Source organism: Haplochromis burtoni, unplaced genomic scaffold (assembly GCF_018398535.1).
Source record: "Haplochromis burtoni strain Fernald_Lab_line unplaced genomic scaffold, NCSU_Asbu1 Contig_422, whole genome shotgun sequence".
In the NCBI taxonomy this organism is placed as follows: Eukaryota; Metazoa; Chordata; class Actinopteri; order Cichliformes; family Cichlidae; genus Haplochromis; species Haplochromis burtoni.
In genome coordinates this window covers 369,904-386,346 of record NW_024582783.1, presented here as the reverse complement: position 1 = coordinate 386,346, position 16,443 = coordinate 369,904, and the positions used below count along the sequence as shown (strand labels likewise).

The 16,443-nt window shown below is 45.9% G+C and overlaps 1 protein-coding gene across 2 annotated transcripts in view; it reads left to right on the top strand.

Moving 5' to 3' along the window:
• stxbp4 (syntaxin binding protein 4) overlaps positions 1-16,443 on the top strand; it is a 79,921-nt gene that overhangs the window by 46,572 nt on the left and 16,906 nt on the right. Inside the window, exons 17-21 of one of the 2 annotated variants that reach the window (XR_006052837.1) lie at positions 8,096-8,275; positions 9,648-9,764; positions 10,164-10,213; positions 13,658-13,794; positions 13,935-15,934. Coding sequence is in view for 1 of the 2 variants with exons in the window: in XM_005944778.3 (XP_005944840.2) it covers positions 8,096-8,275; positions 9,648-9,764; positions 10,164-10,213; positions 13,658-13,794 (484 nt within the window). In the remaining variant the exon portion in view is untranslated. The remainder of the gene's footprint in view (positions 1-8,095; positions 8,276-9,647; positions 9,765-10,163; positions 10,214-13,657; positions 13,795-13,934; positions 15,935-16,443) is intronic. The other variant, XM_005944778.3, reaches the window with a different exon arrangement.

Here is a 16,443-nt window from a genome sequence, read left to right as displayed (position 1 = left end):
GTGTGTGTGTGTGTGTGTGTGCGTGTGTGTGTGCGTGTGTGTGTGTGTGTGTGTGGGAGGACTGTGAGCCCCGTGGTGAATCTGTTTTTATTTTGGGCTCTAGAATAGCTCCTCCTCCTCCTCCTCCTCCTCCTCCCCACATTGTGCTTGTTGTGATTCAGAGCTGAAGGGTCTCGGCCTCTCTCGCTCCCGCTCGGTTGCATAAATCAATCAATATCTACATTTAGCCGACAAGTGCACCATAACAACAAAGGCCGGTGGGGCGTTTCCTTACCTGAGTTTCAGACCCGAGGAGCAGAAATGAGGAGGACGCAGAGCTGAGCGTTCACTTCCTGCTCTGCTGTCGCGCCTTTAGCTTCTCGCCGAGTGTTGGCAGGTTTGCAGACATTGGACTTTTTCTATTCTTTGCTTTTTCATAGTGAAACCTTTTTCTTCTTGGACTCTGCCAGAGCAGCTTTGCATGACACACAGTTCATAATAATCATTCCTTATGTGATTCTGGGCCTTGGTGCAGGCCCTCAGTTCATCCTCTGTCTGAAACAGGTTATTTTAGCCCCGCCCATTGTGAACAAAACGCTAATGGGTGGGTCCTGGGATATCTCCCATCTATGACATCATACAGTTAAAAGAGTAAAAACACTGTGTGGAACTGAGTGTCAGAGCAGTCTGTTCATCCTGTGGCTTCATTATTAGAAACTTTGACCATGCTAATGAACATCCAGGGGAAACGCCCCCTGCTGACCATCAGAAGGAATGCAGTACCACTTCAGTGTGCACCTGAGGTGCAGAGGCACTGTATCGACTCACAAACTCTAAGAACACTTTAAAATATTCTGAAGTCTACTTTGCGTCTCTGTCATCTGTCCTGGTATAAAAGCAGGTTTTAAGCAACGTTAGCTGCTCAGACATGTCCTGGCTGCCTGCAGTCACATCAGGGCGCAGATCACGACTGTCAGCTTCAGCGCTGCCTGCATATTTAACAAACCTGCACAGCTGAATTAAGCTGACAGCCTTTAATCGTCTGAGGGAGGATTTGATCAGGTTTCCAGGCTGGAGTCACTTAGCCTTCCACACTCACACTGTGTTTGCATGCAGATAAATCACCTGGACATCATTATTGTTATTATTATAATCTGATCCAGGTTCCGCCTGTTTCGGAAACTGTGTTTGCTTGTCAGTAAAAGTCGTTGGAGGTGTGAGTCGTTGGTGCTCCTGAATAAGCTGAAGTGCTTTTAATATCCTTTGTCTGAGCGTGGCATTTTAACGGCTCTGCCACAGCTTTCAGCGCAGCCTCCAGCTTCGAGATGGAGAAATTATGTTATTATTACATAACAGTCAAACAAAGCAGGAAGCAGCCGTCGGTGCAAATGTGAGTGTTGTTTCTCAGGGAGCACAAAAACCTTTGGTCTGGGTAGAAGCGGGACCGGCCGCTGCTCTTTTGTTCCGCCGCGCGCTGCCAGGCTGTACAGCTTGTGCACAGCGAGGGATTTTTCTTCCATTATGCTGCCTTTTCTGGGGAGCGAGCAGGCGGGCGGAGGAGAGCGGGCTGACATGCTCCTTCATTAGAGATGGAAGTCAGCCTTTAAGACGGGGGGGGCCTCTCAGAGCCCCTCGGGCCCCCATGAAGCCACAGCTGGAGGGAAGAGAGCTCACACTGGGATCCATTAGTTACCAAACCATACACCACACACACACAGGCACACACACAAACACACACTCACACCTCATCTCCACACTTAGTGGACACTCTACACTGGAAACCATCCAGGAGTCTAATTTTACCAGCCAGTGTGTCCCAGTTCTGAGCCACTCTGCTCTGATGGTCACACTTGTGCTGTGTTGTTGGACAGCGTGTCGCGCTACTGTGCAGCACAAATTACAGTAAATGATGTCCTCCAGAGGCACAAAGTAAAGAAAAGACTTGCATTCCTGTTGGACTCCATTATTAAACGAGGACATTCATGCACAGCGATGTTGTCACCCTGCCCGTGGACCGTGGTTTCATGTAAAGAAAACCCAGTAATTATGTTCTTTATGATGAGGGCAGCGAGTGAGCATGGCCTGTATATAAAAGATGGATGTAGTCACCATGACATCACCCACTGGTTTTGGTCTCGTTAGCCTTTTGGCAGTAATAATGTTGTTATTTGGACCATATATAGAAGTGAGCGTGGACCGACACTTGCTCTCTGGGTTGTTGGAGACTCAATTGGCCATCAGAGGAACTGCAGTTTTTTTGAGTAATTCCACGTTGGGTTTATATTTCAGTCCTGGAAGTTCCTGTGTGAAGGTAATGTGCTGAATTAAGTCGATGTATGTGACCTTTCCAGTTGTGACAAAGTTTAAAGTTATCACTGTTGTTTCATTTTAGGTAACTATTCATATACTGAAGGAGTGGCAGGTAAAGAAGTGTGTGATCCCCCTATAGATGGAACACACCCTCCAGTCCCACTTCTTAAAGATCACCACCCCAGCCTGCCAATCCAGAGGTACCACTCCTGATCTCCACACAATATTGTAGAGGCGTGTCAACCATTACAGCCCTAAAACGTCCACAGCCATGCTGGCACCTATTGGCTGCCTCCAAAGTCCCACAGGGTATCCCAGCGGGATAGTGCTTCTTCTTCAGCCGTTCCCCTCACCTGTGAGGGAGTTACCACCATGACAGGCACCAACCTCCTTGTAGCCGTAGCGCAGTGCAGCAGCTTCAGTAGTGTAGGTGCTGACCACGGTCCATTCAGACTCAATGTCCCCATGTCTCCCCTACTCGGACTGACTTTCCTCGGTTCACCACAGTTTTCACTCAATAAGTCATGAGAGCATCTCGTTCATGAAAATCAAAACTGCCATTTTTGAAACCCGGCAATGAGGGAAATGGCTCCAAGAAACGACGCTATGGTCCCCAAGTCTGGGGAAAAGCCACAGACCGAGCAGCAGGTATATTCTTGCCTCAATGTCCACCTTTGTTGTAGCGTTCGTGTCGTATGCAATGTAAAATCACTCGATCTGAGTTGAGCTGTGGTGACTCGATCCGAGTAGGTGTTTATGGGAAAGGTGCTCACATGTTCAGGCACCTTCCATCGCAATCAAATATGATGATACGATCTCAAAATTGACCTGCTTCCTGGTGCCACGAGCACTTATGGACACCTTTATGTTTGAACATGGTGTTTTTATGGACAAACTGTGGTTTGCACGGGAATCCAGTACCAGAACACCACTGGGGTTCAGACCTGGGAGGCCATTCCTCCCAGTCACGCCACTACATGTCTCACTGTTGTTGACCAGATAAGCGTTGAAGTCTCCCAGTAAGACATTTTTTCAAAGTTTCCAAAAAACTTTCCCCATTCAACGAAAAAAAAACAATTCATTACTTTTGCTTGATGTCCCTACTTTCCATTAATGTCCTCGCTCCAAAGGTTAAAACCTGAGATTGGTCCCCACAGAGCTGGAGTGATGGACATGAACATAAACCTCATTCTTGAAACGGCAGTTTGCAGATTTTTTAATTACTAGAGAAAATAGGAGGTAACAGATGGATGACACACACTATGTGTGTGCGCGCGCGTGTGTGTGAGTGTGTGTGTGTGTGTGTGTGTGTGTGTGAGTGTGTGTGTGTCTGTGTGTGTGTGTGTGTGAGTGTGTGTGTGTAAAAAAGCATTGAGTTTTATATAAATGCAACATAGTGTTTTTATTAATATCGTTAGCTTCATAGCATAAGTGCCTAAGTCATTTTTTGGTCAAATTGAGATTTTTGCCTAACTTTACTCCCCTACCACTGCTGCATCATCCTGTCCGTCTGAAACACAAAACACAAAAAAATGACTTAGGCACTTATGCTATGAAGCTAACGATTGATATAAAGGAATATACAGAAAATCTCTGCTTTTTGTTTGTTTTTCTCTCTGTGTGTGTGTTTTTGTGTTTGTTTGTGTGTGTTTGTGTGTGTTTGTGTGTGTGTGTCTGTGTTTGTATGTGTGTGTGTGTGGGCACTCAGAGCTCAGTAAACCCTCAGTTTCAGACAATTTGTTCTCATTATAGCAGATAAATATATTTCTTTTTTGCCTGCATGAGTATTCAAAGGAGCTTGCAAAGAAAAGCGTCTGGACTTCTTTAAGTTGCTTGAAGACGTTTCACCTCTCATCCGAGAAGCTTCTTCAGTTCTAAGGTCAAATGGTGGAGAGTATCTTTACATGAGGGGGAGTTTTGGGCCCCCGTGGTGTTTTGCATGCTCCTCGGTGAAATCTTGCTGTGTTTCTTTCCTGGTTCGTGTTGCACTGAGTGTTGTGACAAAACTCAGTGTTCACTCTGATCTGTTAGTGCCACCAAAGATCAGTTTACCGTGTGACGTTTATTTCAGCGCTGCAGGGTTACAGGTTATTGGCTGCCAGTGTGCCAACTGTACTGGGAGTGGTTGCTTCCAGTTATGAGTGTCTAATTATTGCTGGTGTCTGTTTCACTGCCCTGAGAGTTACATAACCTCCACGCTACAGACTGGCTCTCCCTCTGCATCAAAGATCACATGGGGTCAAAGCCCAGCTGGGCCCGTATGCCAGCACATATTTCCCTCTGGCCTGTAGTGCTTTTATTCATCTGCATAGCTTGAGTTGTGACGTGCTCCTGTTTGCTTTATCGAACATGGAGCTCCAAATTTCTCATGGTTTTCATCCAAGTCTGAGGCCACGGTGGTCAGCATGAAGAGGTGGAGCGCCCACTCTGGCAATGGTTAAGTGTCTCGGGGTTTCCCGGGCGAGTGTTGGGGTGATGCCTGCGCACTCTGCACCTATAGCAACAAGCTGAGAGCAGTGACATACAAGCTTCCTCTGAAGGGTGTAGCTTGGATTTCTGGGACTTCAGTCAGTGGAGGTGGTTTGGGTGTCTGACCAGGGTTCCTCCCGGGTGCCTCGTTGGTGTGGTGTTTGTCCAACTGGCCTTGGGGCAGGAAATGATGTGCTTTAGCTGGTCTGTGAGCTCTTACTCGTATCTCACTCTTAGTGCTGCAGGCAGGGCTGGACTGGGACAAAAAATCGGCCCGGGCATTTTGACTAGAGACCAGCCCACCAGGTATTACAGGAAAAACTATAAAGCCTTTGAATGAAAGCAAACGCTGTGGTGACAGTGATGTACAGTCTTGTTGGTATATGTATGATTTCTATATGTTGTACATCAGATAAAAACTTTGGTTGTAAGATTCAGATAATTATTTAATAAAAGCGAGAAATTTTAAATGAGAATAAGAAAGTATGTCTTTGTGCCCCCCTCTCCCTGTTAATGCCCTACCTGGCCCCCTGGCAACACTTTGCTAGACCCGCCCCTGCACAGTTACCAGCTGTCAGCTACTTAGAAAAGGATGCTGGTGTTATTTGTCTCTCAGAAACAGTTCATAACTTCAACTCATCCATGTCACCTAAAAGGTAAACCTGTTTCTCCATCACCTGTTCAGCTCTGATGGTTCAGTAAGGACATCTCCTGGTTTCATCTTCATGTTTCCCTCTCACCACATATCCAAACCGACATCATGACCAGCAGTTTTACAGCTGTGGCTCCAGCAAACATCAGCTGATACTAGAAAGTAATATTAAATAAATTCTAACAACAGCTGATCAAGCTTAAACGTGCTGCTGTTGTTCAGTGCTACATCCGCTGGTTTCCTCTTTCTGGCGCAAAGTGGGCGATAAATAAACAAGAGAGAAAAGCCGATCAGCTGATCATTGATCAGTTTCATGATTGAAGTAGGAACAGGAGAGAGAGGGGAGAGGATGAGAGAAGAGGCACGGTTGGCAGCTACTAACTAACATTATGAATTAAATAAAGTTCACTATCAGTAACATCATAGCACCACCCAGCTGTATAGAAACTCCGTCATGCTAGCTAGTAGCAGTACGAGTTATTGTAACTGACTGTAAAAAGTCAGCACAACGAAAATAAACTAAACTTGGTTTATATCTGACCAGATCGACTGCAGCTCATAACTTCTTACCTGGAGTTCAGTTCACCGCCTCGGGGCTCTGCTCCTCCTGCCTCCCCTCCCCTCATCCACCTGCTGGCCTCTGTGGAAGCTCCGCCACAGCCACCACCAAACAGCTGAGTTATTTTTACACATCTGCCAGCATCTGGCCAATACACCACCTTTCACTGTTTATACTGTTATAAAAAAATAAAATAAAATAAAAAATCATCGGCCCATAAAAACAAAAAATCAAATCACCGAGCAAATGCCCGGTGGGCCGATGGCCAGTCCAGCTATGGCTGCAGGAGGTGGATAAGTGGGCGAAGAGTTTGGGCTTCACTGTGAATGAAAAGCTGCCAGCTGCAACTGAAATATGACTAAAATTGAGAGAGCATTTGTTGTGCTTTGATTCTGTAGAGAAACTAACAGGTTTAGACACATCGGTGACTCATTGTTACACGGCTGTCGTTCACACTCTGTTTGACACAGGAGTAAAAATGTTTGTTTGCAGAGCAGCATGTCAGCGTCACTCTGAGCTGGTGAAAGGTGTGTGTTTAAAATGCTGCTGGTCCACAGAGCCCAGCCTTGTTCACTTTGACCTGACTGAATGTGGCTTTGTGGTTTTTGCAGAGTTCAGATCGGGCACAGTGCTGACGTTTTGAAAAATAATGAGCCAGGAGTGAGATGAGGACATGAAGTAAGCTCTGTGTCTTGTTTTTGTTCCAGCATTGTTACGTAAGAGAGCGCCAGCCAGTCAGTCGGGCCCGGCTGCGCTCTTAAATCACACAATCAAACAATAAGAGCTCATTCCGAGAAAAACTCCACCAACAACAACAACCTGCCAAAAAGCGACGATGACCTGTCGTTTTATTTTTAGCTCAAGCATTACTCATGCTGACGGTGTGACTGCACAGAGACGTCTGAGTCTTAACAGCGACTGCAGTGCTCACTGAAATATCACCTGGTCAATGCACCGTCATGAAATGTTATAATGGCATTCATGGTCCTCAGAGGATGACGTCTACTGATGCTGACGGCTGGTAGATTCTGCTCACTCTGGAGGGCATGGTCATCGGCCTCTGGTAACACTGTGAGGGACCTTGATCAGGAAACGTTCTTCAGTGCAGTTCATGCACAAATATGTAGGACTGCTTTCCTGCCTGGTTCTGCAGGAGGTTTCTTCCTGTTCAAAGGGAGTTTTTCCTTCCCACTGTCGCCAAAGTGCTTGCTCACAGGGGTTGTCTGATTATCTGTGTTACTATAGGGGTTTTAGCTTACAATAAAGTGCGCCCTGAGCCGACTGTTGATGTGAAATAAATAAAATGAATTAGCATCTCATAAACTGCATTTATGGAACGTTTATAAGTGTCAGTGTTGTTTTAAATGATTAGAGGTTTATTTTAACCTAGTTTTATAAAAATGAGTGCACATTAAAGTCAGTTTAAAGACACTGAAAACCATTTTTCTGCTCCTCATTTTGTCTCGACTTCATCTGGTCCTTTAGTCTGACTTTCTAAGGAGTCTTTCCTGTTTTGGAGTTTCTATCGTTCTCCTGTTCACTGCTAGTTTACTTGGATTTCATGGCTTTTGGATCTTGGCTGTAGCCTACAGATCTCAAAGTGAAGCCGATGATTACATGCTTCAAACCTGCATTATTTCTAACGATGGGGTTAATGTCAGTGAGAAATTCCTTGCTCACCTCTTTCACATTTTCCTGATCAATTCATGGTGTCAGCTGCTGGTAAAAATCAAGATAAAGGTTTAGTGCCGTGAGCGTTCATCAACAGTTTGATCGATCTTTGTCACCAGACGGAGGTTTGTTTTATTGTTTTGATGATAACGCTGCTCTCCAACCGTAGGTAACCTTATCACAGACAGAGGTATGCTGAGCGCTGACAGGCCTGCTGGGACTCGACTGCACAACCTGCTGATTCAGAGAAACGTCCCCGAGGCCACAGCAAAGAGCCTCATCACACTAACTCATCCTGACACCACGAATCCCAAATCATGGCACGACCACCTGGGAGGCCTCTCAAAAGCACTGAGCAGGGCCTGAAAGCACCACTGAAAGTCTACTGAGTAATCCCTCAGGTTCTTCTTCTACCCCATCCTCCCCCTCTCCTCTTCCTCCACTCTTTCTGACAGGAAGTGAAACACAGCGCGGAGGAGAGCCGAGCTCTGAGGACTCGAATCCAGCTGGCTGAGGCAGCCCAGAAGCAGGCCAGAGGGATGGAGATGGACTACGAGGAGGTGATCCACCTGCTGGAGGCTGAGATCGCAGAGCTGAAGACTCAGAGGATGGAGCACCAGGCACCAGCCAACAAGGTGACTCACACCACATGGATCAGTTCACGGTAGGCACCGAGCAGAGCTGCTCTCTGACGATTACCGCAGAGTCCCGGTCAGCTAAGTACTTTTATTTCTCTAGATTATGTGTGAAACCATTTTCAGCTTCAGTTATGTGGCACATTTATAAAACTGGACGGATGAGGAAGCAGAAAGGCAGCTGACTGCACCGTCCAACCAGCCACCAAGCAAACCCATTGACCCAAGACCACAAAGATCGTCGCTGAGTCATCGTAAAATCAAACATTTCTATGATGATAGTGAAAAAACAGCAACCTTTCTGTCATGTAATGGTTTTTCTATTACTTTAGTGCAGCATGTTTGCAGCCTGGGCTTCTGTCTCTCAACACGGGAACAATGAAAGGGGAATATTAAAAATACAGGCTTTTTGGTGCCGGGTTATTGCTGCTCCAGGTCCTGGTTTCGTCTTCAGGCCTGAATGTGGGTCAGGTGTATTTGGTGACAGAGCCGCTTCCCTCTCTGACGTAAGCTTTGCAGAAATCCGCTCAGCGTTGTTTCTCTGAGCCATCGGCACAAAACAAAAGTCTGCAGAAAGAAACAAAAGTGCTCACACTGGAAACAAAGAGCTTTTGTCCAAATGCCAGAGCACGACTGCATGCAAACACTCCTCCTTTTCATTAACAGCTTTTACTGGTCACGCACCAAAGACAAGCACAGGAAATGAGACTTTTGTAAGATGTTTGGCCTCTTTGGCTCCTGTCTGTGTTTGTGGTGTCTGCTTTAGTCTCCGTGAACCAGTTCATCGAACACTAATTTACAGTTAAATGACCTGTTTCAGGGTCGCCGGCTCCACTGCTTTTAATTTAACATATTTATGATCGTTTTAAAAAGCGCTGAGAAAGGGAACTGAAAAGGTTGGACGTGTAACAGCCAGTTACAGTTAAAGCAGAAACAGGAGCCAAAAATGAGCTTTTTGTTTTACTGAAGAGAAGCTTGATGCAAAAGTATTTAAACAGACAGGGAGGAAGCGGTGACACCCGAGGGGGGTAGCTCAGCAGGTAATCACAGTGGGAAAAACTGTGGGCAGGAAGTAAGGACTACTTTCTTTAAAGGACGAGATGTGAAACAGGAAGTGCACAAGACGTGACCCCAGATGGAATCAGTCCTCTATTCCCATCAGGCTGTCCGGTGCATGGGTCACTTCGGAAAAGATGGTACTCGACGAACTTCCAGAAGTCGACCAATCAGAGCAAAGAGACATGCAGAGGATGAGCGCAGGCCAACGCGAGATAAATAAACTCCATTAGGGTTTAGCATTAAAAATATGGAGCTGGAAAAGCAAGGAGACAAAGATCATAAATGTCCAGAACCTGAATGTTTTTGATCTCAGGAGGAGTCGGACGAGCTGAAGAAGAGAGCGGCCGTCCTGGAGTGTCAGCTGCGGAAGAGCGAGGCGGCCAAAAAGGGTTTCGAGATGTCAACGGGAAAACTGCTGAGCTTTGTGGAGGTAAAACTTTTCAGCTTTCAGACATCACGATACAGCAACACTTTCAAAAATAGTTTCATTCACAGTCATTGTTTGTAGGGGAAAGACTCCCATTGGCCCAAATGGCAAAGGTCATCTTTAAAAGCAGATGAGCTTTGAGTGGAGATCACAGAGTGAGAAGTAAGAGATGCGCTCGCTGCTGCTGTGGGTTTGAAATCAGATCCTTTCATCAGTTGACTGTCGACAGAGAAAATAATGGCCTTCAGATAACTCTCATACCGAGGAGACGTTTTACATGAAAAGATGTTTTCAGCAGGATTATTTCTGTTTATGAAATAAGTTTTTGGTGCAGCTGGAAAACAAAATAAAAGACAAAGAAGAAAACAAACAACCTTCTTTTTTGTTTGTTTGTTTCTGCAGAATGTTCAGGAGTTCCTACTCGAAAGTCACGGCCCCCCAAAGAGCTACAGGTAGAGTGTGTGTGTGTGTGTGTGTGTGTGTGTGTGTGTGTGTTGTAAATATATCCTTGTGAGAACCATTGTAAATATTTCACCTTGTGAGGTCCTCACTGTGATAAAGGACTTCACTGTTAGTATTCAGTAAATTTACTATAGCAAAAGTACTGCAGTAAACTCTATGGGTAAAAGAGTAGTGTATGTTAATGTACTGCAGTATGTGCAGTACTAACTGTAATGCTGTAAATGTGCAGCAGGTTTGCAGTGACGTGCTGACCAGAGCACAGAGAGTCAGTGACAACGAGTCAATGGCAATGTGAAGTTAACAGGTGGCGAGCGATTAAGAAGCTGTTGACAGACATATGAGGAGATGTTAAATAGGTTAGAGGGTTACCTTGGCAACCACATCCTGGAAAGTCCATTAAGGACAAACCATCAGCCACGACCAGCAACCAGCTGATCACTTCCTCTGCTCACCTGGTTTCTCTCATCGGTTATTTTGACATTAAAGTCGCTGAATCTTATTGACTTTCTGCTGTCATTGCTTGAGATGGGCTTATACAGAGCCTGAGAGTGCATCATCATCATTATTATTATCATTATTATCATTATTATTATTATTATGGTCCTCAGGGTGCCCACAAAGACAGCTGAATCACAAACCTGTGTGTTCGATGATAATTGAGAGCCTGCTGTTCGTTAGCGACGCAGTGGCCGTCCTAACGAGTCAATCTGCTCAGTGTGAGCTGGTAAAGCGGTCGCTATAGAAACAAGCAGCCTTCATCTGTATGTTTCATTACTGTGTGTGTGAATTTACATCAGTGTGTGTGTGTGTGTGTGTGTGTGTGTGTGTGTGTGTGTGTGTCCCTACCTGAACAGGGTGGTTCAGTGGAAAGAGAAACTTGAGTTCACCAAGTTTCAAACACACGGCTCAGTTTGACCCGTCAGGACAGCTCACGTGTGTGTGCACAGTATATGTAATAATGTGTGTTTACAGGTTGCTGTGTGCGTGTGTGTGTGTCTGTGTGTGAATAGACTGTGACTGCGACCCCGACACCTCAGTCTGTCACGTAATGATCCAGCTGAGAGCAGAGCCCATTAGCCCAGGTTACACACACACACACACTCTCTCTCACACACACACACACACACTCTCTCTCACACACGCACACACTCTTTCTCACACACACACACACACACTCTCTCTCACACACACACACACACACTCTCTCTCACACACACACACACACACTCTCTCTCACACACACACACACTCTCTCTCTCACACACTCACACACACACACACACTCAGCGGTCCAGCTTGACCCACTTCAGTGCAGGTAGGACAGCAGTTACTTCCTGTTAATGGTCGCCCGCAGTGAGCGCTGGTGAGATGGCGGCGTTATGAAATGAGGAGCGTGTGTGAGGTCACTCTGTGCTCGTTATCAACAATCATCTGATCAACTTCCACAAAGACACCAACAAAGACGAGTAGGTCACACGTTACAGCACTTCCTGATCTAATTCCCTCATTTTTCTAACTCTCATCCTTGTTTCCTCTCTCCTTCCCCATATTATCCTTTCCATTCTTTTATCCTTCCTTTTCCTCTATTTTTTTGTTCTTTCCTTTTTCATCTTGTACGTGTCTTTTCTATTTTAACTCTCCTTCCTCACAACCTTTCTTTCTGCAGATTTCTCCTCCTCTCACTCCTTATTTCCATCCATCAGTCTCCATCTTTCCTTCCTTTCCATTTTCCTTATTTCTGACTTTCCTTAAGTCTTTGTCTTTCCTTTGTCTTTCTAATTTTTTTTGTTCCATTTCTCTTTCTATCTTTCCTTCTTTGCTGTCTTTCATCTTTCCTTGTGCCCTTTATTACTGTCATCTTTCCTTTTCTTTTCCTCTCAGCGTTAATTTAACCCCCCAGCTCTTCTTCTTCTTCTTCAGTGTTTATTCGATTTCTCCTGCCTCCTCTTTCTGTTTTCCTCTTATCACCTCCTCATCGTGGTTTCCTCGTCTCCTTCTGGCTGCTTGTGTAACTCTGATTCAGTGAATTGGGTCACTCGGTCAGGTTATCAGCTCGGACACCTCCTGCCTGCTTCCTTTTATTTCAGTCCAGGTCAGTGGGACACCTCCACTCATCTTTCATAACCGTGGGACACCCCCCCCCCACCGGGCCCTGCCTTTCCTTTTATTCACCTGTCTGGTTGTTTCTGGGCCACCAGGCAGCTAAAATGTCAGCCGGCGCCTCTGTGAGTGCGTTCAGAGACGCAGGCGTGAGGTTTGAGTCAGAAATAAAGGCTCATTGATGCCGACTCAGTGGCTTTCTGAATCATGAATATCAGTCTTATTAAGGTCGTTAGTCATCAGCGCCACAGTACTGACAGAAAGAAATGTCCCTGAGGACGGAGGAGCAGGTTCATACTGGGGGGAGGATAGTAGAGCGCTGTGAGACGGCAGGAAGTGACCTGACGGTTTGGTCCACGCAGCGTCTGCAGGGTTTGAAGAGTGCACCGATCAACCAACTGGGACCAGAATCGGTCCTGATTGGTCACCACTCGGTCAGCCTCACGTACGTCTGATATTGAGCACACACACAGCAGTGCAGGTAAAAAGTCACACACTTACAACTACATGCTAACACGCTGTTAGCGTGGAAGCTCCTCGCTGTCAGTAAAGACCAGTGGAACACCATGGAAACGTCCGTAACAACAAACCAGATGAGGCGCTTGAATCACCTTCACACAGCTGACATGGACGTTCAAAAGAAGCTAATGCTAAAGTAGGGCTGAGAGCCACCTACAAGCTAGTAGACTCGGTATGAGCAACGAAACAGTTGGGATGGATGTCCTGCTTTCAGCTGAAATCCTAAATGTGCCAGAACATAATGAAAATACCTGAGATGTATTTAATACAAAGCCTGTGCAGCTTCTTTTGTCTGGTCAGATCTGTCAGTTCCTCATGATCAGCGATCTCAGGGAGAAAACAACCTGCAGCTTGTGAAGTTTAATCTTTTCTTTTACAATCAAAACTTTTTGCATTGAAGGAAAACTGAGTTTGTTTTTTTATCTGCTGTCAGTGAGTTTTCTTAGAAAATCAGAGTAAATATCAGGAAAAAAAACCTGAAATAAGCCGGAGAAAAAGAAGAAGGTAGCAGCTGGTTTGTGTTTTAGTCCATGCTGGGACTCTGATCAGCCAATCACACAACCAATCATTTCACCCTCGACTCAACGAACCAAGTATTTGAAGCCTGAAGCAACACAGTGCTCTCAGCGAGGACGACCTGCCGAGGCTTCGTCGTTTGTTTGGGACACTCTCTGGGCTTTCTGTCCTGAGATTTTGTTATGAAAGGACCTCTGTGAGCTCTGCAGCTGCAGACGACCTCCACCAAGGTCCTCTCAGACCGAGTTAGTGATCGTTCTGTTACTTCACCTCTGACTCATCCTTGTCTCTGTTTGCAGCTCCGGAGACGTCAAAGTCGGGGTGTCGTCTCAAGGTCTCGCTGCCCGCTACAAGAAAAGCCCGTGGACGGCGGCCACACTCGCCCAGGAGGCGCAGGAGCTCACTCGGACTGTCAGAGCCATCCTGGATGTTGACTGTAAGTGATCTCAGCTCCACGCACGCCGGTCTGCATGTCCTCCTCCTCCTGCTCTTCCTGTCTGTGTGTGCCGCCCCGCATGAAGCCGAAACAAACAATCCCGCCGACCCGCCGCTGTGAGCGACTGTCCTCCGTTTCAGTGCTGAGCTTCTAGACGACCCGACTGTTGGAGAACAAAGTCGTCGAGATGTCGGCCGGACTTCAGCATCCAGCCGTGATCCCCACCGCTCTCTCCCCAACGCCTCCTCAGCTCCTGCTGAAGGACTCGCCATGTCAGAACTCTGCATGAAAGCATCTGCACACAGAACAGCAGCTTTATTCCAGCGTTTTAACCTGCGTTCGCTGCAGGACGGGTCAGGTGTTTCACCTGGAAACACGACAGGAGAGAGTTTGGTGCAGGTTAACTCACTCGATGAAGGCGTCTGTGAAGCTGAGCGGCTACATGAATGTTTTCAAGTTTGGCCATCGATGAGAGAAACGGCACCAAAACCCGCAGCTCCACATTCACAATCAATTGTTGTTAATTGCCTGAAGAGAAAGTTTTCATATTGTTCATATTCGTAATAGAACTCAGCTTTATTTAAACATCATTACTTTTCTTTGTCAAAGTGCTAATTTATGTTTGTAACCATTTTCAGCCCTCAGTGTTAGCATTATCAGCTAATTAGTGCTGAGGAACATCCGAATAAAAGCCTAGAATTTCAAAAACCAACATTTAAAGGTCGGCTCTGCGGCGCTTTTTCAGATTCTTCACAAAATTTTAACGCATAAAAGAAACGTGAACGTTAATAAACAGCCGATGCAGGTTCAACGTGACATTTTCAGGTGGACGAATACGAAAATCCACAGAATTAAAATGTATAATAAATGTTTTTTTAAACATATAGATGTTAATAATCACTGTATGATGATGATGATGCAAAGTTCATATTGGTCTATCCATTAAATACAGGCGGCATGCAGACACACAGCAGCTTTGTTATTGGTCAGTTAGACGTTATTTCTTATCTTTCCATCATTTCCTGTTATAATGGCACCAGAACTCACGATTAACCTGGTGGGTGGATAAAACATTCATGTAGTCCTTTGACTCCTGCCCTGCCTCTGTCTCAATAAATATCTTCATTTAACAAACAGTATAAACAATGTAAACTTACACATTACAGTATCATAAGGTTGCCATGTGCAGTAGCTGCCGCTCCGCCACGAGCGAGCTCACACAGCTTAGATAACTTACTGTAGTTTCTGTCTCATAGCTCAGTGTTTAGTGTCTGAGTGGCTGAACGCTCGTGTTTGTGCAGTAGATTAGCCAGCGAAGCATCATCGAACAGTACAGGAGGAGAAACCTGCACGCCGCCCCGCACGCGAACGCCATGTCAGGAAGGACGATGGTCGCGTTAAAACGGGAACTCTGGGATTAAAGAGGCCTTCAGGGGCTTTGATGGCGTTTGGAGGTTTTGCTGTTTGTGTTTTCGGAACAAGCTGCAGATCCCGCGGCGTTCTCTGGGAAAAAGGATCAGCCGCTCTCAACCGTACGGTCGTGACTTTTCTCTGAACAGCTGGGCTGCGACTGAGATTTTTAAAAAGGAATAATTTTTCATGTGAAATTGTCTGAGACGTAAAGACTGACAGAAGTTTTAGATTAAGGGTAAAAGATGTTTAAAAAATCCCACATTAAAATCTCTGAAAACGACCGAACTGTTGTTGAATATTTTGTGCTTCCATTATCTCAAATATTTCCAACAACATTTGAATTCTTCTTCATCTTGGATGCATTTCAATAGCATCACATCATCTTCACTCAGGCCGGCCACCACGCTGACGCAGTAAACCACAGAGGGACAGAAAGACCAGAGGAGACTCAAAATGATCCCAAATACATAAAAATCAAAGACTAAGAGACTCAAATGACACGAGGGCTTTGATTCAGTCAGTCTATTTGGAGGAAACGAACACAGAACACACTCTGTCAGGTAACTCTCCAAGCGTCCTTGAATGCACCACCAGGAAGTGTTTGTCAGGGGAACAAGGATGTAGTTCCCAAAGGTGTTTCCAGGTGATACTCGCAGAGAAGGAAGGAGAAGCCTCAGGTACGCTGTGCTGCCCAGGAGAATGACAGGTATTCAGGAAATACACGGAGGTGAGAAACTGAAGTGGGTGGAGTGTGTGGGTTTTTAAAGTGTTTCCAGCAAACACACCGAGCTGGGAGATTCACACAGCTCTGTAACAAACAAACTAACAGTTCAGGAAAGCGCTGATGTATTTCCAGAAAATACACAAGCCTTTGTTTAGTTGTATAGTTCTTAACCCCAGGAAATACACAGAGCCAGGACACAGCTCAGTAGGAAGATTAAATTCTGGTAGTTCAGAGAAAAGCAAGGTGTGAATACCGTTTACAGCAAATACACAGAGGCTGTGTCCCAATTCAGGGTCTGCACGCTTGAAGTACGCATTTCAAGTGCGGTTACGTCACCGCCACGCGACGACGGCTGTCCCAATTCGAAGTGTACTTCAAAAGCATACTCCAAATGCGATTTCCCCAAAATATCAAGCGTGGTCCGGTGCATGCTTCGTGGTCCCATATATCCCACAATTCATAGCGCGGCGGTGGGTGTGGATAATTTTGCCGCAAAATACGGCAGAAGGGAG